At 40.7% G+C, this 25959-nt stretch overlaps 1 protein-coding gene across 2 annotated transcripts in view; it reads left to right on the top strand.

The window, feature by feature from the left end:
* The first annotated feature begins 18825 nt into the window (after window positions 1-18825).
* The window catches only part of CATSPERB (catsper channel auxiliary subunit beta), a 114389-nt gene continuing 107255 nt past the window's right edge, over window positions 18826-25959 (top strand). For both annotated transcript variants that reach the window (XM_045807604.2, XM_087856189.1), the window contains exons 1-3: window positions 18826-19804; window positions 22842-22920; window positions 24686-24774. In XM_045807604.2, coding sequence (XP_045663560.2) covers window positions 22842-22920; window positions 24686-24774 — 168 coding nt within the window. In that variant the 5' untranslated portion in view covers window positions 18826-19804. The remainder of the gene's footprint in view (window positions 19805-22841; window positions 22921-24685; window positions 24775-25959) is intronic.

Genomic DNA, 25959 nt, shown 5'->3' with positions numbered 1-25959 from the left:
TTGAAGAGGTTAATTTCCATAACCAAAGAAAATTACAAATTATAAGTACATGAGAAATAGTTTATCTTATAAAGATAAGTGACTTAAAATTAAGTGGCTTTCAAATCAACCACTGTATACCGAGTATCTGTTATATGTGGGATCCAGAGAAGACTGTGTCTCTGTATTTTTTTCAGTTTTATGACTAAATCTATGTCCCAGTCATTTAAAATTTTTAATTTATTCAGCATGTGTTTATATCTTGCCTCAGATAAATGTCTATGACAACGGGGTGGGAAGGCTCAGCTGATTTTCCTGTAACAGAATGATCATTAATGGTTGGCTATCTTCCAAATTGAGTCTGACTCAAGTTAAATAGCAATAGTTAATATTAACCAAGAGAGATTAATTACATGCCAGAAGTCTCTTCAAATAGTCTTTCCTGAGAAAAAGAGAAGTAATTTGATAATAGGTAAATCCTTATTCTCTGGGAATGCTTATCTCTTATTTTCTCAGAACACAGACTAAGAGACAGATCCTGATAACATCTAAGTACCTGGTATCAGTAGCTCAGGTCTTGGGGTTTATGTATGGGTGCCTCATATACAGTGTTGCCCTTTGGGGCTATGCTCATGGTGCTTTCCACTGCCTTCCCCTTTCTTTTCCACTTTACCTACCTAATTTCTACATATTATGAGAGTCTCAGCCTACAATCACTTTCTCTAGGAAAACTTCTGTATTAGCCAGGTTCTCTGGAAAAACAGAATCAATGGGATAATTCCTATTTTAAAATATTAGTTACTTAGCCCATCTGATTGATTTTAGAACCATGGAACCCTAGAAGCTATATGAACATTTTATAACAAAACACTGGGGTCCAGGGATGACTGGGTGGCTCAGTCAGTTAAGCGTCTGACTGTCGCAGGTCATGAGCTTGGGGTCCTGGGATCGAGCCCAGCTTCGGGCTCCCCACTCAGTGGGGAATCTGCTTCTTCCTCTCCCTCTGCCCCTTCGCTCTGCTCATTACTCTCTCTCTCAAATAAATAAATAAGATCTTAAAAAGGAAAGTGGGGTGCCAAGTCAATGTAGCATAGATTTATTAGCTAATTAGTGCTGGAGCTGAATCAGGGACTCGTGTTTACTGATGTCTAGTGTAGTGATTCAGCAGCATCAAGTACCTGTTATAGCGCCGGGTGATATATTAAATGCTATATTTTGGTTAAAATCGTTTTAGAATGTATAGCAACTTTATTACATAAGTCACTGTCCATTTTAGTTGTAGAAGAGGAAATACAGAAATGTCAAATGTTATTCAGGCCGATGTTGTTGTATAATTCAAAGTTCAATCATTTTGTTGTATCTTTGCCTTAGTTATTGATAAAATTCTACTTGCTCTACTGTCTGCTACTAGGAACTGTTCCTTTAATAAGTATGCTTTAAATATCATTTATTTAATAATTATTTAACCAAATAGAGATCTGCCTGGTTGAATTACATTACTTCCCTTCCCTGTCTCTCCTTTTTGAATAATGAAATGAGGTTATTTGGATATGACTGGACAGGAAACATATCTTACTTTAAGGGGGCGCTTTGCCTTGATTTTTTGTTGTTTCCACATCAAATAAGGATTGACGTGTCAACCTATGAAGAAATCAGGGAAATCTTGTTTTTAAGTTTATTACGATTCCTTAAATACTACAAGTGGCAGTAAAACAGCCTTCATTTGAATCAGTACCCTCAGTCACCCCACACCTTTAAGAATGAATATATTTTACAGAAGCATATTGGAAAATCTGGAGTTGAATCTCAATAAATGTTAATTCCATTTTCTTCAATTACATACAGTGTATGTATGTACACACCCATGAGAGGAAGGGCATAACAGGGGTTACAAAAATTGCCATTTAGTTCTTTTAATTTTGCATTTAGTAATCATAAGAAGTATGAATCACAGTTTAAAATATTTACTTTTCTTCTGACTAAAACGTGGGCAGTTGTATTATTGAGAGCAGATACTCAGCTTTGAGACTTTGGATCCGAAACGTCGGAAGACTGTATCCTGGTTAAACACGTATTGGTTTGGCAGTTGACGGCAGGTGGTTGAAGTGCTTTGTGGTGTGAGTTGTAGCAGTTAGGATCGAGGCCCTTCTCCTGCTGGGAGGTCTACCAAAGACACCAGAGAGAGGAGAATATGCCTCTCCTTGCCCAGTTCCTGATGAGCCGGTCTTGGGGGAAGGGCAGGGTGCAGGCCATCCGTCTCTGGAGCCAAACGAAAACTTCGGGCTCCAGCTCAACTGTTACCCTACCTTTCAATGGGCAGCCACTGGTCTTTAATAAATAAAATTTTAAGCTTCTTAGAAGATTTTCTGATGCACATTTCAATATGCCATTATCAAAGATGAAAGAGAATTCATGATGTCAGACCTACTTCCAAAACTAAGTTTCTTCTTAAATCACTTTCTAAGAAACTAACAATCCAGGAATGAATGTTTTCATTTTCACCTACCTATTGTGGTTACTGGAACAGGGCGCCTATCTGATAATGAAACTGAGAAACCTTTTCGTTTCTAGAATTTCCTGTTGGGAGTGTAGAGTTTTCTAAGTAATATGTGACATTGGCTAGTTACACAATACGTTGGATTTTACTGCCACCTCTTTGTTTAAAGAGGGCGTGAGAGGTTTGGACCAACAGGAATGTGAAGTCAAAGTTAACCATGATGTCATCTTACTGCCTGTCACATTAATAAAACAGACTCATAAGTAAATACATTGTATGTTAAAATCTTTTATTAACGCTGATAAGTCAGCTATAAAATAATTAGCTTTTTCTAGCACTTACCTGCATATGATTTGGGGAAACTTTTTTTTTTAAGATTTTATTTATTTATTGGACAGAGATAGAGACAGCCAGCGAGAGAGGGAACACAAGCAGGGGGAGTGGGAGAGGAAGAAGCAGGCTCCCAGCGGAAGAGCCTGATGTGGGGTTTGATCCCATAACGCCGGGATCACGCCCTGAGCCGAAGGCAGATGCTTAACCGCTGTGCCACCCAGGCGCCCCTGGGGAAACTTCTTCTTTTCCATTCAAGGAACATGTTTAGAGGAGAAAACTTGGCCCCCAAAATTGTATCCACAGGTGAATGGACATGTGAGGGCGGTTTCTTCAGTGATTGCAGGGGAGAGGGATGTGCCCTCATAGAATATTTAAATCCCCTTATGTGGCCGAGAGCTGATTCTTCAGAATCATGTCCAACTTGCTAAGATTCAGGCCTCTGCTGTCCTCTGTCTCTAGCTACACGCACAGGTGCTTAGTTCTGCCACATAACATTTCAAGTTCTGCTTAGAATAAGAATCTTACACAGGAAAGTGTCAAGACTCTATGCTGGGTTGGTTTTTTTTTTTTTTTAAGATTTTATTTATTTATTAGAGAGAGATAGCATAAGCAGGGGGAATGGCAGAGGGAGAAACAGGCTCCCTGCTGAGCAGAGAGCCCAACACGGGGCTCAGTCCCAGACCCCAGGATCATGACCTGAGCTGAAGGCAGGTGCTTCACCGACTGAGCCACCCAGTGGCCTCTATAGTCTATGCTGTTTTTAGAGGTGTATTGAGAGACCATGCTATATAGTTTCCTTCAAAACACGTTGCTTCATTTAACGATCAGGAAAACCTTAAGTTAATATCTAATTTGTCTCTTCAAGACAGGGTTTCTCAGCCTTGGCACTACTGACATTTTGGGCTGGAGAATTCTTCATTGGGGCAGGTGGGACGGGGCGGGGGACTTCCCCGTAATGTAGAATGGTTAGCAGCACGTCTGGTCTCTCTATTCACGAGATGCATCCCTGAGCCAGCTATGACAACCAAAAATGTCTCCAAACTTTACCAATTGTTCCCTAGCGGGGCAAAAATTGCCCCTGGTGAAGAACCACTGTTCTGAGGCAAAATAGAATTTAGAGAAAAAGATCTTAGCAATTATCCAGTTTTCATTTTCTCATTTTCCATTTGGCTGTGATTTACTTAGGATCTCATGACTCCTTAGTCTCAGAGATGACTCGGGTTTCCTGACTTTTTAGTTTCTTTTCCTATCATATCATGGTTTCTTGGTTTGGGTTTCGGATACTCTGACGCCCTCCTTAGGGGCTTGTCCAACCAGGTGGGTTCTGGTAGGGCATAACCACCGTTTAGTAACCTAGTCCATACTATGTACCCCAAATCTGTAGTTATCCTTAAGTATCCATGTGTACATACTGTTTTAGGTTTTTCCTCTCCGGAAGCAACCCTGAGATGCAGATTTGAATAGAAGTGGTTTATTAGGAAGTGTTCTCAGGAAAAATCGGTAGGGCAGTGGGGAAGTGGACAGGGAGGAGAAGGGAACCACGTAAGGACACAATCGCAGGCCGACTTCCAAGGAGGTTATTTTAGCTCAGCTGATAGGAGAGCTCTGGAGAGTGTAGATCCTATCTCAGAAATTTCCAGATCCGGCACAAAAGACCTGAGTATCTACACTTCCCTGCCCATCAGTCATTGTTTATGGTGGAATTTCTCAGCCTAGATGCTATTGACATTTCGGAGCTAGTTCTTTGTTCTTTGTTGCAGGAATCTGTCCCCTGCTTGTAGGGTGTCCAGCAGTGTCCCTGGCTTCTGCTTCCTGGATGCCAGTCATCTCCCAACCCCCTCCCCCAGCCAGGGATGACAACCCAGAATGCCTCTAAACAGTTTCACCCCCCGAGGTCAAAATTACCCCCCAGTTGAGAACCAGTGGTTTAAGGGTTGCCCCTGGGGATGTATGAATTCCCAGGAATCTGAGGCTATCAGGCAAAGTGGTCTTTGGCAGACTGAAAGCAGCCCTCAGACAAAGACACACGTGGTGGCTGTGGGGCGGTTGCCAGTGTGCAGGAAAGGTTCATGAGTCCGAGCAGATGTACGCACAGCGCTGACATCATCTCCTACACATATATGAACTCAGTCCATTTCTACTCGACTACATGAGCAGTAGGAAGGATCCGATACGAAGGCCCCATTTTTCTTTAAGGGCTTGGCCTGGACTGGCTCAACCAAGAGTGACCTCACCACCGCAGCAGTCCTGGAGTCCCCCTGCCGTGGGCCGCCGTGCACCTGAACTGCGTGGGGCTCCACGGGGGCACATTTGAATCTCTGTGGAATTGCTTTGATCAGAAATATGATTTGAGAAAGACTTCAATAACTTGGAACCATTCCTGCAAGACTAGAGTTTCTGATTTTTGTCTGCTGCCTCACAGGAAATCACTGTTCTAGCTGTAATTTCAGACATACTTTCTTGTTTTCCTTCCTCCTGTCTACCTATTCATTTATTCAACAAGTGTTTATTGAGTGCTTCATAGATGCCCAGCACTTTGCTAGATGCTGGGAGGATAGGAGGAGACAAAAGAGATATGGCTCTTGCTTTCAGTCTAGTAGAGGAGAAAGACAAGAAATAAGTAGTAGTTCCAAGAGCAGGGCTGTCTGAAAATGGCCATGAGTCCTCACTCTGGGTTTTCTGGACAATGAGAACCGGGAGCTCCTCTTCTCCCAGTAAGAGGGGCTGCGCACAATTCTTGCAGGACCAGTGGCTTTGTCTTCCCAGCAGAGGTGATTGCGACTTTGCAGGGAAGCTGGCATTCTTAGACAACTCCAGTAGACGGCTGCCTGGCTGCCACAGTCCTGCCTGGCACCAAGTGGTTTGTGCATTCCTCCAATGTGAAGGCTCTATAAACAGGGGCCCGTTGTCTTTCTATCAGAAGCAAAGCCCAGTAGCATGATGTTTCCTGTAGGAAGACAGCAAGATACTCATATCTTTTCTTCTAAACACTGAGGAAGTTAATCCTATGAGGACCTAGGGGAAGAGCCTTCTAGGCAGAGGCAGAATATGGGAAATCCCTGAGGTGGAGAGGAGCTCGATGTGTTTGAGAAATTGGAAGAAGGCTAATTTAGGTGCACAGAGCAGAGTGATTGAGGGAGGGGAGGATGAAGGTGGCATGAAACATAGGTGGAGAAGTTCAAAATACGGTGGGATCAGATCATAATAAATGGCCTCATTGGCCTTGGTTAGGAATTCTTACTTTATCCAAAGTACAATGGGAAGCAGCTGATTTAGGTTTAAAAACGTAACTGTTGTTCCTATATGGAGAATGGTTTAGAACGGGAGCAGCAAGATCAGGAAACTGATGTAGGAGTCTAGCTGAGAGATGGTGATGGCGCTGGTTAGGGTGATGGCACCACTGTACGTGGAAACGAATGTAGAGAGCTGAGATCAACTGTGGAGGCACAATCCGCTGGACAGGTTGGCCAACGGGATGGAAAGGAGAGAGGGCGAGTCGAGGATGACTCCCGAGCGTTTGACCTATGCTGCTGGTAGGTGCTGAGATCAGGGTGTGTGGGGGGAGATGCTGGGAGGAGCAGATTTGTAGGACAGGATACAGACTGCCATTTTTGTTGTGTCAAATTTGAAATGTGAGCCATCTGAATAGAGATTGAAGTGGGCAGCTGAATACATACCACTTAGAAGTTTGGAGACAAGGTCTAGGATGGAAATGTAAGTTTTGGAGTCATTGGCATGCATGTGATATTTAAAGCTAAGAACCTTAATAGGTTTGCCAAGGGAACAAGTGTAGGCAGAGAGGAGTACCACGGACTGAGCCCCGAGGTTCTCCAATATGAAGAGGGCAGAGAGGTGAGGAGGAACCAGGAAAAGATACTCAGATGACGGGCTATCTACAGTACTTTTGGTTAATGTAACAAAAATTTAAAATGGGGGTTGGAAAGAGAAAGGTTTACCATGACTTGTTCTTTCTATTCAGTCTTGGAACTATAAGGAAAGTTATAGATCATGAACACATCCTTGGGCCATAGAGTTGTTTGCAGTATTCGGCTATATAAGGTCATCCAAATGGTACAGAAAATGACTGTTAGCTTTTCAGCATTTTCATAGAAATGAAAACACAACACTGGAGGATCCAAGAAACCTTCCCTATGCCAACGAGACTGGTTTTGTGCTTCTCCTATGTACTCATTACACATATCCTTATCACCGCATTGATAGGTAGGATCATATCGTGGGAAGAACCATCAGGAGTTCACACGCTGTTCCCTCTGCCCTCCCCTCTCACCCCTGTAAGTGCACAACTCTTCACATGAAGGCCTCCTCTCCCCTTTTAGTTTACGTGTCATCTCGAGAGGCATCCCCTCAATAGAACTTAACAGAACTCCCTTGCACCCGTATTCCCTATCACAGCACACGACTACTCATGATCTCTTCCTAATTTATTCAGTCATTTACTAATTTCTGTCTTTCTCCTCCACTGGATTATAAGTTCCATGGAATGCAAAGACATGGCAGTATGTCATTCCAGTCTGCATATATTCGATAAGTACTTTTTTTTTTTTTTTTAAAGATTTTATTTATTTATTCGACAGAGAGAGACAGCCAGTGAGAGAGGGAACACAGCAGGGGGCGTGGGAGAGGAAGAAGCAGGCTCCTAGCGGAGGAGCCCGATGTGGGACTCGATCCCGGAACAACGGGATCACGCCCTGAGCCGAAGGCAGACGCCCAACGACTGCGCTACCCAGGCGCCCCTGTAATCATTTTTAAGTGTGAAGTTCACTAGTGTTCCGTACATTTCATGTAGTTGTGCAGTCAGTCTCTAGAACTCTTCTCATCTCGCAAAACTGAAACTCTGTCCTCATGAAACTCCCCATTCCTTCTTCCCCTCCGTCCCTGGCACCCACCATCCCACTGTTTGTCTCTACGATTTTAACTGTTCTGTGACCCTCCTATAAATGGACTCATGCAGTATTTGTCCTTTTGTGACTGGCTTAGTTCACTTAGCATCACGTCCTCGAAGTTCACCCACGTGGTAGCTTATGCCAGAATTTGCTTCCTTGTTAAGACTGAATAATACCCCAATCCACATTTCGTTTGTCCGTTCATCTGTCGACGGAGGCTTCGGTTGTTTCCACCTTTGGGCTGTTGTGAAAAATGTTGCTGTGAAACATGGGTGTGCAAACATCTCTTCATGTCCCTACTTTTTTTTTTTTTTTAAGATTTATTTATTTATTTATTTGACAGAGATAGCCAGTGAGAGAGGGAACACAAGCAGGGGGAGTGGGAGAGGAAGAAGCAGGCTCATAGCGGAGGAGCCTGATGTGGGACTCGATCCCGGAACGCCAGGATCACGCCCTGAGCTGAAGGCAGACGCTTAACCGCTGTGCCACCCAGGCGCCCCCCGATAAGTACTTTTTGAATGAATGAGTAAAGTGATTAAGAAAAAATTTTGAAAATTAACAATAAGCGGAGACGTAAAGAGTTCTTTTTTCTTTCTCTCGCTATACAAATATCAATGTCTTACCATACGTAATTATTTTGCATTATTACTTTTTGGTGTCTAGCTATGTGACAACGCTTGCCCCCACCTCCAACTTCTCCCAATTTCTTTCAATTTCTCAAGTGTCGTGCTACTTCCGCCTACTCTTCCGTGCACGGCCATACCTGCTGCTCGCCGCCTGTAGTTCTGTGCTCGCTCCTCACCTTTTAAAACAACCTGACCTTTAATAACCATGTTCTTCCAGCCTCCTTCTTGCCTGACTTCAACTTGCTGCGTTGTTCGTATTTCTGGTGCCTGCCTCCAACCTGTCCACCTATTCCATATCACTGGCTTCACATCGGCTTCCAATTTCCAGGTACATTCCTGGGCCTGTGCTCTTGTTGGGAGCCCCCAGGCACTGTACTGATTTGAAGACCTCAGAGAGGGGGAATTGAAAGCGGGGCCAAGCAGTGACTGGTGATGGGATAATCATCTGTTACTTGGCTGATATGCCTGTGCTCTTCCACAGATAATTTACCCCTGCTTTTCTTGGAGGCCTAAGACTTTGGCACAAACAGAGGATTTGCCCTGGAACTTCTCCACTCTATGGATGTCCGCCTACGGTTTTTCACTTTCAGAGGACCTTCAGCTCTGATTTTTTCCAATAAGATCTTTTGCTTGGATTGTGTCTCTGCCTACTCACTGCAATCTTAGTTATTTAAAAAATCTTAAATAAAACAATCTGCCTTAGTTTTGGTCTTATCCTGTTGGTTTTTACTTTTTACCATAATGGTCTGATAACTATTTTTAAAGTATCTGCATATAGTAGACATTATCAAATATGTTGCATTGCCCAGACCCCCTTTTCCTATGTTTGGGATGTCCTAACATAGAGTCCTGGTGTGAAATGGAACCCCAGATCCCACATAGTTGGTATCTCAGCCTTCGGCTTGGTCCCATGCATGTGACCTAGGCTTGATCTGTCAGGTACATCCTCATGGACTTTGAATCTGGAGCGTGTGCTGATAAAAAGCAGAGGTAGTTGGAGAATCTCAGTACCATCCAGTTTCAGAGGCAGTACGCAGTATCCAGTTCCAGTGGAGGTTGTGTGATAAACAGGAGGTGGCCAGTGGTTTGCAGCTGTAGCCATGTGCTTCTGGATTCTTCTATGGCTTGATATTTGGCTCTGATCTTGGCTCCTGTGAGCCTTTCCAGCAATTATGCGGGACCAATGACAGCCTTTCAGTTGACTCCAATTTAGCAATCAGCCAGAGTTAGTTGCATCTAAGAATGCTACCTATTTTCTTAACTGGTTTTTCTTTATATCGTTTCCTTCTTGTACTTCTGATCATCTTTCTGGGGTCCTTTTCTTTCTTGAGATGCAAGCTTTAGAAGTTCCATTCGCGTGGAACTCTTGACAGTACAGTTGACCCTTGAACAATGCAGGGATTAGGGCACTGATCCCCTGCACCGTTGGAAGTTTGCGTATAACTTTCACCTCCCCCACAACTTAACTACTAATAGCCTACTGTTGGAGTGGATGCCTTACAGAAAACATAAACAGTTAAATAACATACATTTCGTATGTTTTATATATTACATACTATATTCTTAGTAAGCTAGAGAAAGGAAAATGTTAAGAAAATTATAAGGAAGAAAAAATACATTTACAATACTGTCATGTATTTAAAAAAAATTCCCATATAAGTGGACCTGTGCAGTTCAAACCCATGTTGTTCAAGGGTCAACTTAAGTGCTCTCTGTTTTTATCTGTAAATGACTATTTCACTCTCATCTTTGAAAGATAGTTTTTCTGGGTAGTTATTTTTCTTAACATTTTGAAGGTATTTTTTCCGTTGCCTCCTGGCCTTAATTATCATGAAGAAAAGTCCATTGTCTTTCTAATTATTTCTTTGTAGATGATCTGCCTCTTTTTTTCACCTACCTTTAAGTTCTTCTTAAGAACTGAAGATTAACTGGGGTGCCTGGGTGACTCAGTCGTTAAGCATCTGCCTTCAGCTCAGGGCCTGATCCCAGGGTCCTGGGATCGAGCCCCACATTGGGCTCCCTGCTCTGCTGGGAGCCTGCTTCTTCCTCTCCCATTCCCCTTGCTTGTGTTCCCTCTCTCGCTGGCTGTCTCTCTCTCTGTCAAATAAATAAAATCTTAAAAAAAAAAAAAAAAAGAACTGAAGATTAACTGATTGAAAAGGTCTAGAAATTACTAGAAATTATAGAAATATATATCCTCAGTAAATTTCCTAATTTACTGTTGTAGTCTGAATATCGACTCCAGGAGCCAAGGAGTCCTACCCCATCTGTAAAATTCATTCAGTTTAGGGCACCTGGGTGGCTTAGTTGGTTAGGCATCCGACTCTAGGTTTCAGCTCAGGTCCTGATCTCAGTGGTCTCCCAGGAGTCTGATATACCACCACCATGCCACATAGCTGCCCACTCTCCATCAAGCCCTTTCCCTCTCTCAGAGTCTGGATATAAAGTCAGTAGGCAAAAATTATGGAAACAGCCTAAGTGCCCATCAACTGACGAATGAATAAAGAAGATGTGGTATATATATACAATGGAATACTATTCAGCCATAAAAAAGAATGAAATCTTGCCATTTGCAATGACATGGATGGAGCTAGAGAGTATAATGCTAAGTGAAATAAGTCAGGCAGAGAAAGACAAATACCATATGATTTCACTCATATGCGGAATTTAAGAAATAAAACAGTTGCCTGGATTGCTCAGTTGGTTAAGTGTGTGCCTTCAGCTTGGGTCATGATCCCAGGGTCCTGGGATTGAGCCCCATGTTGGGTTCCCTGCTTCTTCCTCTCCCTCTACTGCTCCCCCTTCCTTTGTTCTCTTTCGGGCTCTCTCTCTCAAATAAAAAATAAATACAATCTTTGGGGAAAAAAATAAGCAAAGAAAAAAAAGAGAAAGGCAAAGGAAGAAACAGACTCTTAAAAAAAAAAGATTTGTTTATTTATTTTGGAGAAAACAGGGGGAGGGGCAGAGGGAGAAGGAGAGAGAATCTCCAGCAGATTGCCTGCTGAGCAAGGAGCCTGGTGTGGGGCTCAGTCCCACAACCCTGAGATCATGACCTGAGCCGAAAGAGTCAGGGTGCTTAACCGACTGAGCCACCCAGTTGCCCCATGAAATGGACACTTAACTACAGAGAACAAACTAATGGTTACCAGAGGGGAGGTGAGTGGGGGGATGGGTGAAATAGGTGATGGGGATTAAGGAGCGCACTTGCTGTGATGAGCACCGGGTACGGTATGGAAGTGTTGAATCCCTGTTTGTACACCCGAAACTAATATTACACTGTATGTTAACCAACTGGAATTTAAATAAAAACTCAAAAATAATAAAATCAGTAGGCGAGGATGTAATGAACTGAGATAAACGGAGCCCGCCCAAATCGAATGATGTTAACAGATGGGCAAATGTAAAATCAAAGAACCGCGAGCCGCAGAAGGCCAACAGAGACATCATGCCTGATGCGGAAGCACTGGAAGCACTCCCACTGAAACCAGGAGTGAAATAAGGATGAATCCACCGTAGTTACCTTTGTTCTGGAGGTGTGGGCCATTGCAATTAGACTGAAGTAGAGATAAATGGTAAACATAAACATTTCCAAAAGGAGATTAATTGTAGGAAACAAACTGAAGGTCGCTGGAGAGGAGGAGGTGGGGGGATGGGGTAACTGGGTGACGGACGTTAAGGAGGGCACGTGATGCAATGAGCACTGGGTGTTAAATACAACTGATGAATCCCCGACCTCTACCTCTGAAACTAATGATACATTATATGTTATTTAATTGAATTTGAATAAATTTGAATAATAAATATAAGAAAAAACAAATGAAGGAGATTAAACCAATATTTGGACCCCAGGAATCAACTAAAAGACCAAGTGGTGGGATAATTCAGTAAGGTCAGCAAGACAAAAAGCACAGAAATCGAACTTTATATATTCAAACAATAAACAGAAGTAGTGATGGAAGAAATGATCCCATTGCAGAGGTTTGAAAAAGATGAAAGGAATAGACTTAGCAGGAAACATGAAGAATCTCTATGAAGGGAATTGCAAAACACCATGGAGAGAACAAAAAAGAGACTTAAAGAAATATGAAGGCATTGCCACATTTAAGTAGGAAATTTTAACATCTGCGTAATGTCAACTGTCCTTCGGTTGATCTGACTGCAACAGGGTGTTTTTGTTTTTGTTTTTTGTTTGGACAAACTGATTCTGGAAATCGTGGACAAAGAAGTAACAATTACCAGGAAAATTCTGAAAAGAGAAGATTAATGAAAGGGTACTAACTGTGCTTAAAATAAGAACTTGTTCTGCAGTAATAATAATGAACTACTGGCACATGAGTGAATCAACAATTCAAAGGAGCAGACTAGAGAACTCAGACACCGACCCAAATATACACAGCAATTAAATGAAAGTCTTTTTTTTTTTTTTTTTTTTCAGAACAGTGGAGAAAAAAGGGATTATTCAGTAAATGGTGTTGGGACAACTGAGTAGCCATCTGAAAAAAAAAAAAAGTTGGATCTCTACTGCAAAAATTATACCAAAATGATTTCCAGATGAATCAAAGAAGTCACATTAAAAAAATGAAACCATGAATTACCAGAAGATAAACAAGAAAATCCACTTATTTAACTACAAGAAAAAAAAATCACATCACCATAAAAAGAAATCAAAAGACAAAGGGACAGATGGGGGAATTTTTTGTATTTTAACCTCACAGACAAAGGGCTAATTCCCTTAACATATAAAAATGCTTATAATTCAGTAAGAAAAAAGACCCAACAGTCCAGAAAAAAATGGGCAAAACCTATGACAGTTTAGGAAAAAGGGGAGAATGTGCAAATGCACATAGGAGAGGTGCAAATGCAATGACAATATGATCTTTTCTGCAACATGACAGCACTTAATTGGTGAGGGTGCGGAGAACCCGGCGCTTATGCTGGGTTCGAGTGTGCATTCCCACAACAGCCGTTATGGGCAGGCTGGATCATAGTAAAATTCTAAGAGTACGTTTCCTTTAACTGAGCAGCTGCAGTCTCAGAAATGGATCTTACGGCTATATTTACATATGTGAAATGATATGAAATGACATATGGACAGGAAAACTCTTCGTAATAGAAAAAGATTGGAAATGACTGTCTATCAGCGGTGGCTGGTTATATAGAGTATGGTGGACCCACACGATGGAATAAAAAGCAGCTACTATGAGAGAATAGGACAGCTCCAAGAGCTCCAAGATGTACTGTCAGGCTCAAAAATATGAGGCATAACAGGATGTAGAGTAAGCTACTTCAAGTAAGGGAAAGGGAAAGTGTCTATACACACACTCTCATATGCTGTGTCAGATACATAGCATTACTCCCATTTTTCAGATAAGGAAACTGAGGGTTGCAGAGGCTAAGTAACTTTTTAAAGTAACACAGTTATTGAAAAAGTGAAAAAAAAAATAACAGGTAACAATGGCCATAAGCATAAGAATAGGGGAAATGTAACCACAGGGTTCCTACCCTTTACTAACACACATTGTCTCCAGTGGGGAGGAGAATGTGTACTTTTTGAAAGCTGCCCAAATGTTCACTTTCTTTTATTTGGAGATCCACAAGCAGTAACGAAGCAGTAGTGAAACACTGATGATGAAAAGCCACAGTTCCAGGCTCAGTCGGTTCTGGTCATAGCCCCCTCCTCCAGGGGAGTCGTCTTTTAACCGTGTCTGTGTTCTTCCAGTGATTACCCCCCTCACCCCATAACCTTACAAAATACACTAATTCCTCTATTTCTTGATTTGCCAAACTACGCATTGTCAGTAAGTTCAGTTTAAAATGGTGGAAACCAATAAATGGCATTTACATTATTATGACTGTATCAGAGTTCAACCGGAGAAACAGAACGAGTAGGAGATTTTATCTATACAGCTATCAGGCTATTAGGTGTCAGTCTAGCTCTCTATCTGTATATGCACGTGTAAATAGGCATATATACCTATGTGGCGTACACACACATTAGTTTGTTTGCCATTTATTATAAAAGATAAGAATACCATGCCTTTAATATCCGTAGGCTTTCTGCCTTCTCAGTCATACCTTATACTTCATGGGGTTTCTTTCTTATTTTTTTTTTTTTTCCAGCAGGAGTCCTCCGTGATCCTTCTCCAGTGGACTGCTCACCCTCCAGGCTTGCTGCCCATGTGTCATCCCAAGACTCACCTTTCACTGTTCTCCTGGATTGATTCCAATTCTTTCTGGATCCCATGTCTTTTGTTTTGCTCGAGTATGTCCTCAAGCAATTTCTTTTCTTTCTTTTTTTTTTTTTTTGTCAAAGATTTTATTTGACAGAGATAGAGACAGCCAGCAAGAGAGGGAACACAAGCAGGGGGAGTGGGAGAGGAAGAAGCAGGCTCATAGCAGAGGAGCCTGATGTGGGGCTCGATCCCACAACACCGGGATCACGCCCTGAGCCGAAGGCAGACGCTTAACGGCTGTGCCACCCAGGCGCCCCCCTCAAGCAATTTCTAAGAACGATGCATGGGATATAAATTTCTGAGTTCTGGCTGATCAGTTAGATACTGAAGTAGAAATAGACTCACCATTTAATCAAAAAGGAATTTATTTGAGGGATAATGAGGTGCTGCTCACAGACTCAAGGAGACTCAGGCTTAGAAAAAGAAAAAATCAGGCAGGTTCAGGGAGGGTCACAGCAAAACGTGCTCATCCATCTTTCTTGCAACGTACCTCAAGAATGGACTCACACCATTGTCAGTGTTCCTGTTCTGCTCTGATTTCCAGTCCAAGGAGGGAGTACCTGTTTTTTTCTGGTGTGGGTCACATACTTGCCATTTGGCTATGGAAAGGCAGGGGGATTAGTGGTCCCATCAGACTACGTGGAGATGGTGAATCCCCAAAAGTAAAAAATTATTATTAGCAAAGAGTGGTGGAATAGCTGTTGAGTAAAATATGACATATGTTCATTATACTCTGCTTGAGTAAAAATGTCTTTAAATGTCTTTATTCTGTTCTCATACTTCCCTATGTGATGGATTATAGAATTTTAGGTTGGAAAATCATTTCTTTTTCCTGTAGGACCTTGAAGGCTTTGCTCTGTCTCTTCCATCATCCAGTGCTGCTGATAGGACTTGCACCAGCCCTTGTAGTGAGAATGCCTCTCAAAGTTTATTTGGTTTTTGTTTTTTAATAAACACTCCAGTGGCTGTTCAAAATCCAACTTCCTCCAGAGATACTTTCTTGGGACCATCTTGTTGAACCACCCAATTGTCAGGTGACTCCTTCTAAGGGAGCACAGACAGTTGTTGGTGTCAAAGGATGCTGTGATCTTTGGACACATTCCTGATTTGAATTTCAGCCAACCCGTCATGTCTCTTTAATGGCATACAGTAATAGAACAGAAGTCCATGGGAGATCAGCGTTCACTCAGATTCCAGATTCTTTTCTGATACAGATAAATTCAAGTACTCCACAGGTTCTTCCTACACTTTCGGTCTCCATGATGTGCTCGTCATGGACTGCCCCAACTGGATGGCAGGTGGCCGAGGACCGCTGGGTCCCCAGCTAGAGGCAGCTGCCAGCGTGGCTGGAGGGGAGCCATGTGCGGGGAGGGCTGAGGCAGGGAGAAGGGAGAAGGAGCTGCTCTCCAGAAGTTTTAAAACATCTTTATCCTTCTGAAATTTCATCAAGTGTGACCAAATACGAGCCTGTTTTCATTTTTCATGTTGACATTTCAGTCTGTATACTTGCGTCTTTCTTTTGCTTCAAGAAGATGTTGAATTTTCTTTGCCCATTGTCTACATTTATTACTTTTCCTCCAATGATTTTACCATTTTTAAAAATTGGTTTTGTTCTCTTGATAGTTTTCCTTCCTCTTCTCTGTGACCCTTACTATGTTTGTGGTCAAAACTGTTTTCTCTTGGACAGCTTGAAGTTTATCTTTATTTCTGAGATTATTTTGTCTTTTTCTTCCGTTTCCTGAGTTTGGTCAACTCTCATTTCACACCATCCTGTGTTTTTCTCTGTTTCTGTTCTGGCTTATTTCAAGCTTATTATTCAAGGTGATTTTTGTTTTAATGGGCAAATTCTTCTTTTAACATTTTAATTCAGGTTAGAGCGTTCTGTTACGGTTTTCTCTCCTTTGTACTTTTTGTTTGTTTGTTGCTTTTGGCAGGGAGAATATTTTCATCTGTTGAAACGTTTGAATTCTCATGTCCTGTCTTCTAACAGCTTGGTATGATGTTGCCTGCCACTTTGTGTTCATTTTCAAACATCATATTTTATCTGGACAAGCCTCAAGTAAGGGGCGTGAGTTGAGTGTCTAGCTAGGTTTTGTAATTCAAAAGCATCCTCTTCTGTTCTTTTAGTGAAGTTGTTTTGAAGTCGATGGAAACTTCTGGGGATAGGGGCAGTGTGTATTCTAATTTTGTGGTTCTCTTTTATTTCTGTAAGACCTTTAATTAGATTAGATCCACGGCATCTAACCTCTTCTTCACAATGCATCTCTCCTAACCCTGCATGAAGACTTCCAAGCCATTGCTCTAACCTGCCAGTTCTCAAACCTGTTCTTCGAATTCCCCCTCTTTTAGGGAGGACTCTTTTAGAGACATTATTTGTATTCTAACTGTGCAAACTCCTGCTGTTCTCTGTTCTTTTCCAGAGAGTATCTACCTGACCTTTATTGGTGTGGACTCTGGAGTTGGTTCTTCTGGTTTTAGAGATTGATTTATTTATTTTAGAGAGAGTGTGTGTGTGCAAGCAGGGGAAGGGGTAGAGGGGGAGAGAGAGAATCTCAAGCAGACTCTGTGCTGAGTGCAGAGCCTGAAGCAGGGCTCCATCTCATAACCTGAGCTGAGAGAGTTTGATGCTTAACTGACTGAGCCGCCCAGGTGCCCTGGTTCTTTAGATGTTGGTTTTAGATGTTGCTTTTCCTACTTATATGCAAATTGAAATTGTTAGTAATCTCTATTTCCTAGTTACTCTAGGGTTGTTTTATTAATTCTCCTTATTTATGTGATTTTGGGGGAGAATATATGGGGAAATTCAGTTGTAAGAAACCCTCAAATATTTAAATCAAAGCTATGAGTTCATATTGGTACTAAAAAACAAACCTTATTGATTGCTTCTGTGAGGGTGCCAGAGAATTAAGTCATTATTCTCAAACTGACAAGTGAAAGAATGAGGCATTTACTTTGCCTTTACTTAGGAGTGGTACCTCTGAGTAACCAGATGGTGGTTGAAGGAAAATTCATCTTTATAGAAGTATTCCAGCAAATAAATGAAGGATAAATGATAAAACATCACCATCTTGCAGCAATGAGGTACTTTTTTGCCTATCAGATTATTATCTCATTCTCAGTGCTGCATTTTCGGGAAAGCCACTTGCCAACCTGTACCAGGAGTTTTCCGTATATTCATATCCTAAGAAAACATTTTAAATGTAGGGACAGATTTTTGTTTAAGACCGTTTATTACCACCTTATTCATAAAAGGAAAACAACTGAGTGTCTTATGTTTAAATGAATTGTGTGTAGTTATTTTAGATACGTAATTGTGAAAACTTCTGAGAGAACACTTGAATTACATGAGAAAATGGTCAGAATAATGACTGAAAAGCTATATACAGAAGGATCCTACATGAAATATATAAATGTGTAGGGAACAGACTAAATATGTCAAAATGTTAACACTGATTCTGTCTGACTGTTGGTTTATAGGTCATTAATTTCCCTATACCTGTTTGTATTTTTCCAGTTTTGCATAATGAGTACTTCTATGGTCAGAAAAAAATTATGAAGGAAAAAAAAAGTCAAAGTCATCCTTCCAATTAGCCCCTTCCATGGTTCCCAAACCTCCTAACCAGATATCCAGTGCCTGACTTGTGTTTTGGGGGAAGAACATCTCTCATTGCACTGTTACAGGTAAATAATATGCCATGGGAGTTCTCTTGGTACCCATCTGCATCAAAGTTAATTCATCAGTAAGTCTGACTGAAGCAGATCCTTATCTTCTAGGGAAGGAAAGCATTACTCATGGGGGAGGAAGAATCACATGGGGACAAATGGGAAAGGGAAACAGAGGTGTTGCTGGGGGAAAAGAAGGCAAAGTCACCTGCTTCATAATTTTCTTGAGGGCCATTCGTGTGTACCTGCAACAGTGCTCAGACATTGCTATTTTGATGCAGTGTGGGGAAGCAGCTTACCACAGTGTTGTTACAGAGACTTAAAAGTACAGCTCACTTCCATATGAAAACTTCATCACCCTCTGTAATCAGAAACCAGCAACAAAAAGGAGCCCAGGTTTCTGATTACGGAGTTTCTCTTACAGAAGAAACATTTTGTTGAGTAAAGCACATTATTTCAGATGGAGGAATAACTTTCTTCTTTAGGTCAATGTCACCGGAAAAGGTAAGAGAAAAGTGTTTCTTTTTTTTTTTTCCTTAAAGATTTATTCACTTATTAGAGAGCTGGGGCGGGGGGGGGGGGGGAGGCAGAGGGAGAGAGAGAGAATCTCAAGCAGACTCTGTGCTGAGCACAGAGCCCAGAGTGGGTCTCAACCCCAGGAACCCAAGATCATGACCTGAGCCAGAACAAAGAGTCGGACACTCAACCGACTGAGCCACCCAGGTGCCCCACGAAAAGTGTTTCTTATACAGGCTCTCCCACAAAAAGATGAAACCCACATACTAGCAGGTTCTACGTGGCCATGTGAAAGGATGTCTGCAGGAGAGCATGAGTGTAAGACAGGTTTTATCATCATTGTTAAATTTCCAACCTCCGTGACCATTCATGGCTTGTCAGGTGCTTAGTAAGACAGACAGGTTCAGTCTGGGCTCAATAGCCAAAGGCAGCCTAAGTAGATAAAATCAACCAGACAAAGGACGTTCACAGAACGATGAATCTGGAGAACAGATCGGCATATCACTTGGTCTTGCTGCTTCCCATGCATCCACGGCTCATTCTCATCCTTGTGCTTTGTTTACTTACCCTGTTCACCCTGTCAACAAGGTCTTCTCTATTTTTTTAAAGGCCCAATCTTCCTTGAAGACATGGTTATGAAGCTCTCTTCGACAGATTTTCTTCTCTTAAACCCCATTGTGTGTAGTTGGCATTTCTTTTTAGCATTTATGTTTTTCCTCAGGCATATGTAGGTTTCTGAGCCTTCCTGGTGGATGTATTAAAGATGATGGTTTGGAGAAACTCCACCTCTTGGATTTTTTAAAAAAATGACCTTTGGTATTCTGAAGGAGGCAGTTAATTGGAAATTCCAACTGCCTGCCCTTTAGATTTTCTAAGCCCTCTTCTGTACTTGGTAGCAGCTGATTGGCTGTTACCGGAGTTAGTGGACTGCTAAACCAGTAAACTGAAAACTCAGACCTGGGTCTTCTTTCTCAGCCTGGATGGAAGAAAGCTTGGGAAAACACAAAAAAGAAAAGTGCAACTAGTCCGTCATTCTATTAGGAGGCAGTCTCGGTAAGAAATATTAAAATAAGGGCCCTACTTTATTACATACGGATAATGTGATCACTATTCTATCACAGAGTGAGTAAAGATGAATCAGATGGTGGAAAAGGTAGGTTCCTTCTTTGGGGCAATTCTCAATATTTTTTCTTTTTTTGATGCTAGAGAATAGAAATACCCGGATATGTGACTTAAATCTGGCCATTATATAAAATTCATAATAATTAAATGGGATTGGTAACTAGAGGTAATTGCACTGCTAACAGAGTAAGGAGTGGCATGAGGATAAAGAAGTTGCTTCAGCAGTCAGGACATGGATTTAGAGCTAGTATTTATCAGTTGCTTAGTCTATGTAAAGCAGCTGTTAAACCTTTAAAGTGTATTACTCATTCAGTTCTCACAACAATGCCTTGAAGTAGCTGTTATCTCTATTTTACCGAATGAAGAAGTTAAGTAACTTTCCAAAGATCAAACATCCCAATGGGAAGAGCCAATCCTATGCCAAAGTCAGTGCTTCTTCTCTAACCAGGAGATGGTTGGTTGTTGAAAGAAGGTAGTATGAAATGGAGCAAACTCGTAATACTGAAGAAGGGGAAAAGGAGACTAATGAATGTATGGAAGGGAATTACGGCGGACACATTTAGCAGTTTTGGTGAGAGGTCAAATCTGATCATGTCCTTCATCGCTTTGTGTTTTTACATTTTCATTTTGTGGCATCCTTGTAAGCTGACTAAATCTTTTGAATTAGGAGATCTTAGTTCTAAGCCTGACTCTCTAACCCATGATCTTGGGTTCCTAGTAATCGACTTTAGACATGGAACTTCAGGTCTCACATATTAACTACTAAAGTAATTTCCATGTCTAAATTTAAAAAAATGAATATGGGCTGACTTGCTAGAACAAGATAATGTGTAACTACGAGCAGAGCCACAGAGAGCCCAAAGGTCTTCCTTAGCTGTCTCTCCTTTCAGTTATGCTCTCTCAGGTTTCCTGCCTTAATGGAAGCACTTAAAAGCCTTTTAAAGTAGGTTTTTAGTTCTTTGGTCAAAGATAGATACAACCAAATCCACTCAAATGAAATTAGAGATCTTTTCATATTTATTCAAGAGAAATGAATTGAAACAGCTCTGAGGATAATGTAATAATACATCATTCCTCCTGGAGCCCTGGAGCACAATACATTTCAATCTGTTTTTTAGGGAGGAGAAAAACTGTTGGGTTCTTATAATGGTGTGACGTCATTTAATGTGAATGTTTAGCGAAATAATACAAGATTTTCCTGGCAAAAGCCACTATTTTCAAAGTTTGACTGTGATGACTTCTCCATTTAATGTGAAATTCGTTCTTGCACCAAAAACATAATTGAGCATAGCACCACGCTTGTACAGTTTTGCTGTACTTTTGTTATCTTACCATGTGAAAACAAACTATTTTCTCAGATGACCAAAATAGAGCACTTAAAAAAAAAAAAAAGATACCACAATTCTTCCTTGACCATGTGATAAAGATGACCAATTTAAAAATCCAATGAATGTTTGAACTTTATATTGTTGGTTAAATGTATTGAATCCAGCAAACCAATTTTGAGGGAGGAAAAACATCAGTTACATGTAATTTACGCAGCAGTTGTCAGGAACCACCCAGGATCTGGATTATGCTTTACCTACATCTGGCAAGTCTGTCTGTTACTGTTTCGTGGATGCTGGCAAGAGATGTAAGACTCCTAGGTCAGAGACAAAGGACTTAATCACTCACAGCAAAAGCAGTAGCCAGAGTGTCAGCATTCTGCTCACTCCACTTCCCCATGCACCCCCCAGCCAGGTGCCACGGAGCAGATAGCCATCACAGAAGCTGCATTAGCTTACTAGGGATACAATAACAAAATACCGCAGGCTGGGTGGCTTAAACAGAAGTTTATGGATTCACACTCCTGGACATTTAAGGTCTGAGTTCAAGGTGCTAGCAGGGTTGGTTTCTTCTGAGGGCCAAGAAGGAAGGATCCATTCCAGGCCTCTCTCCTTTGTCGTCTTCTCCCTGTGTCTTCACATTGTCTCCCCTTTGCACATGTCTGTGCCCAAATTTCCTTTTCTTATAAGGACACCAGTCACATTGGATCAGGGCTCACCCTAATGATTTCATTCTAACTTAATCACTTTTGTAAAGACCCTATCTCCAAATATGACCACATTCTGAGTACTGGGGGTTAGGACTTCAACAGATGAGTTTTTAGGGGGATGCATTTCAGCCTGTCAAAGAGGCTTGTTTACACACATAGTGGGGTGCATTATAGGAGATTTAGCATGGAAAGAAGCCTGCTTTTGTCCAAGGGGGATGTTACCTCATCCCTCAAGCTTTCTTTCTTTTTTTTTTTTTTTAAGATTTTATTTATTTATTTGAGAGAGAGAGTACAAAAAGTGGGAGGGACAGAGGAGGAGGGAGAAGCAGACTCTCCCTGCTAAGCAGACAGCCGGACATGGGGCTTGACCCCAGAACTCCAAGATCACGACCTAAGCCAAAGTCAGATACTTAAGTGACTGAGCCACCCAGGTGCCCCATCATCCCTCAAGGTTTCTTCCCACAAACACAACTCTGAGAAAAGGCATGGGTAAAAATGTGTCCAGAGCTTTGCATGCTTGGCACACAAAGAACATGCAGGGTTGCTCAGGACCCATGTGGATTCTCTCTCTCAAAATGAATGCAGTCCAAATATCAGATCAAGGTACAGCTCTACCATGCTCAAGAGTCTTTTTCGAGTCAGGCTCTGTTTCACACAGCTATAGAATTGACCACACCTCCCAACAGTTGTCTACATTAAAGAAAAACCAGGGCCACAGCCCTTTAGTTTGCAATAATGATATTTATAAATATCTTTAATACCAGCTAGGAAGTAAACATAGAACTTGGTCAACTGTTACATTGTCACAAAAAGGGAAATAATTTTAACTTAAAGGAATAGATGATTTCTTTACTGTAGAGTTATTTATAGAAAAAGGAACTAAAAGTATGTTCAGAGTGACTGAACAGAAATAATTCTTATTTCTTTCAATAGATGGAATTGCTACTTTTATATATTATAATTTTACTTTGGAACCTATTTGATTTTTCATCAGGAGTAATATATAATAAAGGTAAGTTTCAGACTCTCTTACTCTCTATTTTCTGGCAGGAGTTCTCCTTTATTCCCTTCCTTGCTAACAATTAAAATACTTTTTTTTGGTACTTCTTTACTTTGTCTTCCAATTTTTCCCAGGTATTATTTATTGTGCTTTTGTCCAGAGGTTTCTAATAATATCACTGTGAATCTATTGTTATTAAGTTGTGTACACAGACACCTTTGTTACAGAGTTTCATCACTTATAAGTCATAGAATATTTAAAGTTTAAAGAGCATTTTGTATTTGAAAAACTTTATTTAATTATTTAAATAGCTTTTTTTGCTTTTTCCTACATGGTTACATGTGGTATGAACTGTAAACTGAATTATAAGGCTAACAGATTGAGGCTGAAGATAATTTTCTGAAAGTAAGACATAGATTAAATTACCCAGTAGGACTTTAATGGTGGAAATTCTTTGTAAAAGGAATAAACAAGACAATTCCCCTCCACTTGTGCAGATTGCCTAGATTCTCTAGCATTTTGGACTGGCTCTGCTAGAACATAGTAGATGCTTAATAAAAAAAAATTGTTAACTGACTAATGGAGAGAGGGATTCAGGCTGTCTTCTATTCACAGGTGTGTTGCAGAAATGCTTGAGTTCTGGGATAACCCAGTACCGGCTCCCAGGTTCTGCTGGAGAATGTATAACACACACATGGGTGTAATCTAAGATTGGAGAGTCATAGGCCAGTTTATGAGATTTCAGAGAAGGGAGCATTTACTTCCAGCTGAGGGGGTTGGTCAGGGAAAGCTTTGTACAAAAGAGGGCAATCAATCTATGTCCCCAAAAGGAGTATCTGTGTCAGTGCATGCATGGGGGAGAGGATTTTGCAAAGACAACATCAGGGTAAGTGATGGTAAAGTCACGGAGGTAGGTAATCATATAATGTGAGGGGAGCAGGAAATACTTCAGTTTGGCCAGAGTGAAGGGATAGAAGAAGTAAAATATTTTGGAAAGATAGGAAACTGGTTCATGTCATAGAATTACTTGAATGCCAGGCTGGAATTTGGGCTTTTGCCTAAATTCATTGGGATGGAGATTGACAGAATGGGTAAAAACCTATGGTCCGACTCTGTGGTCTACAGGAGATTCCCTTCAGCTCAAGATAAAGAGAAGGAATCTTCCTCCCACCCCCCTCTCCCTACTTTTGGGAGAGGAATCTGTTTCCTGTCAATAGCTCTCTATTAAAATACAAATTGTCTCTTCAGTCTCCAACTCTTGCCTCTTTTCTGTGCTCACCAAGGACTTTTAAGAGTCAAGAACTATTTAATATTTACATTGCAGATTTTCCAGCATTGTTTTATTGTCGATCTTTAGTTTTGTACCATTGTGGTTGGAAAATACACTTGGTATGATTTCCGTCTTCTTAAATTTTATATTTGTTGTGTTTCTTTTTCTGTGATTTAGCCAGGGGATTCTTCTGTGTGCACTTGAGGAAAATGGGTATTCTATTTTTCTTGATTGGAATGTTTTTATATATATCTTTTAGAACCATGTAAAGTTAAAAAAAAAAAAAGGTTCTTATTGTCTTTGCATCTGGATAATGAAATTTATTGAAAATTTTAAAAAATTTAAAAAATGAGTCAAGAACTTGTTTTTGGCCACTTCTGAATTTAAAATATACAATTATGATTCTTACTCTTTTAAAATTATTTTGTCAGTTTAAAAAATATGATTCTTTTAATGGAAATTCTTCTATCAGTGACCTAAAATACATGTATTTTTTGTATTATTTAGGTGATATGGAGAAACACTTTGCTTGTGATAGCCAAGGCTTCCCCCAAAAGAATAAAATAATCAAGTTATATCTTTCCTCAGATGACTTGGTAAGGTCCCGTAAAAGTATGCAACAATCCCTCACAGTCTTTTTAACTCCACGTGGAAAACCGGTAGCCCTGTATTCTTTTCAAATACTTTCTACTATGTTCAGACTTGGGGAGGTAAAATCCTATGTAAATAATAATCTTTTCTATTCCATTCCACTTGGGTCAGGTGAAATAGTGATTGCATTTAGCCATTGAACAGCCTGGGTGGTTTTGCCTTTTTTTTTTTTTTTTTTTTTCTTAAGATACATCCCCCTTCCCTTTTTAAAAGGTCTGTTATAATGGTCTTTATTTTTTATGGATCTGATTTGTCCTTTTGAAGTTTGACAGATGTAGCCTGTTAGAGAAATTTACTTCACATGATCCAGGGAAAGACTCTTTCCCTTTTATAACAAGTACCACATTGCAGTTGTCATTTGGGGTAAGGAATAATTTGATTTCTTCAGTTCATATAAAGGCATTCAAACTCACACACACACACACACACACACACACACACACACACCATTTTAAATTTTAAAAAATAATGTACTATTAAGATAGCCATCTAACATGCTAACAAAAGAGTAAGTTAAGAAAAAAATGTACAGATTGTTTGAAAATCTCCGATAAATATAATAAAAACAAGGACAAATACATTTTCCCCCAAAGTCTTCTTGACTTAGTTCCTAATTCCTTCTTGATATGCCAAACATATATTTACTTTTTTATTCACAACTGTTGTGAAGTGCATGCCTTTGAGTCAAAAATGCCTTTCCTCCTTGTGATTACATATTATGGAGAAAGAGAGGAAGAGAGACCTTCTGAGCTGGGGTCAAATCCTGGAGCTATGCACAGACATGCATGGTCTGTGTGCCCTGGGGCAGGTTACCTAACCCTTCTCATCCCTAGTTTTATCCTCTTTAAAAGAGAATTAATTATAACCTACATTTTGGATAGTTGTGATATAGTAGTTCTAGAAGTGATATTAGGAGAAATAATGCCTAACATTTATAAAATGTTTATGTGTGTCAGGCATTTTCAAAGTGTTTTATGTTCATGATGACATTTAATGTTCTGTAAGATAAGTACTTAAGATTCGTGGAGGAGGACTGAGCCTACCCTCTTCCATTCGTACCTGGGGCCTGTAAAATAAATGGACAAAAGACAGATTAACAGGAGAAAAAAAATCAGACTTGATTTACACAT

Source organism: Ursus americanus, chromosome 26, assembly GCF_024610735.1.
Source record: "Ursus americanus isolate L20-20 chromosome 26, mUrsAme1.1.p, whole genome shotgun sequence".
In the NCBI taxonomy this organism is placed as follows: Eukaryota; Metazoa; Chordata; class Mammalia; order Carnivora; family Ursidae; genus Ursus; species Ursus americanus.
The sequence above is the reverse complement of the archived record's forward strand: the minus strand, read 5'-3'. Positions and strand labels throughout refer to the sequence as shown.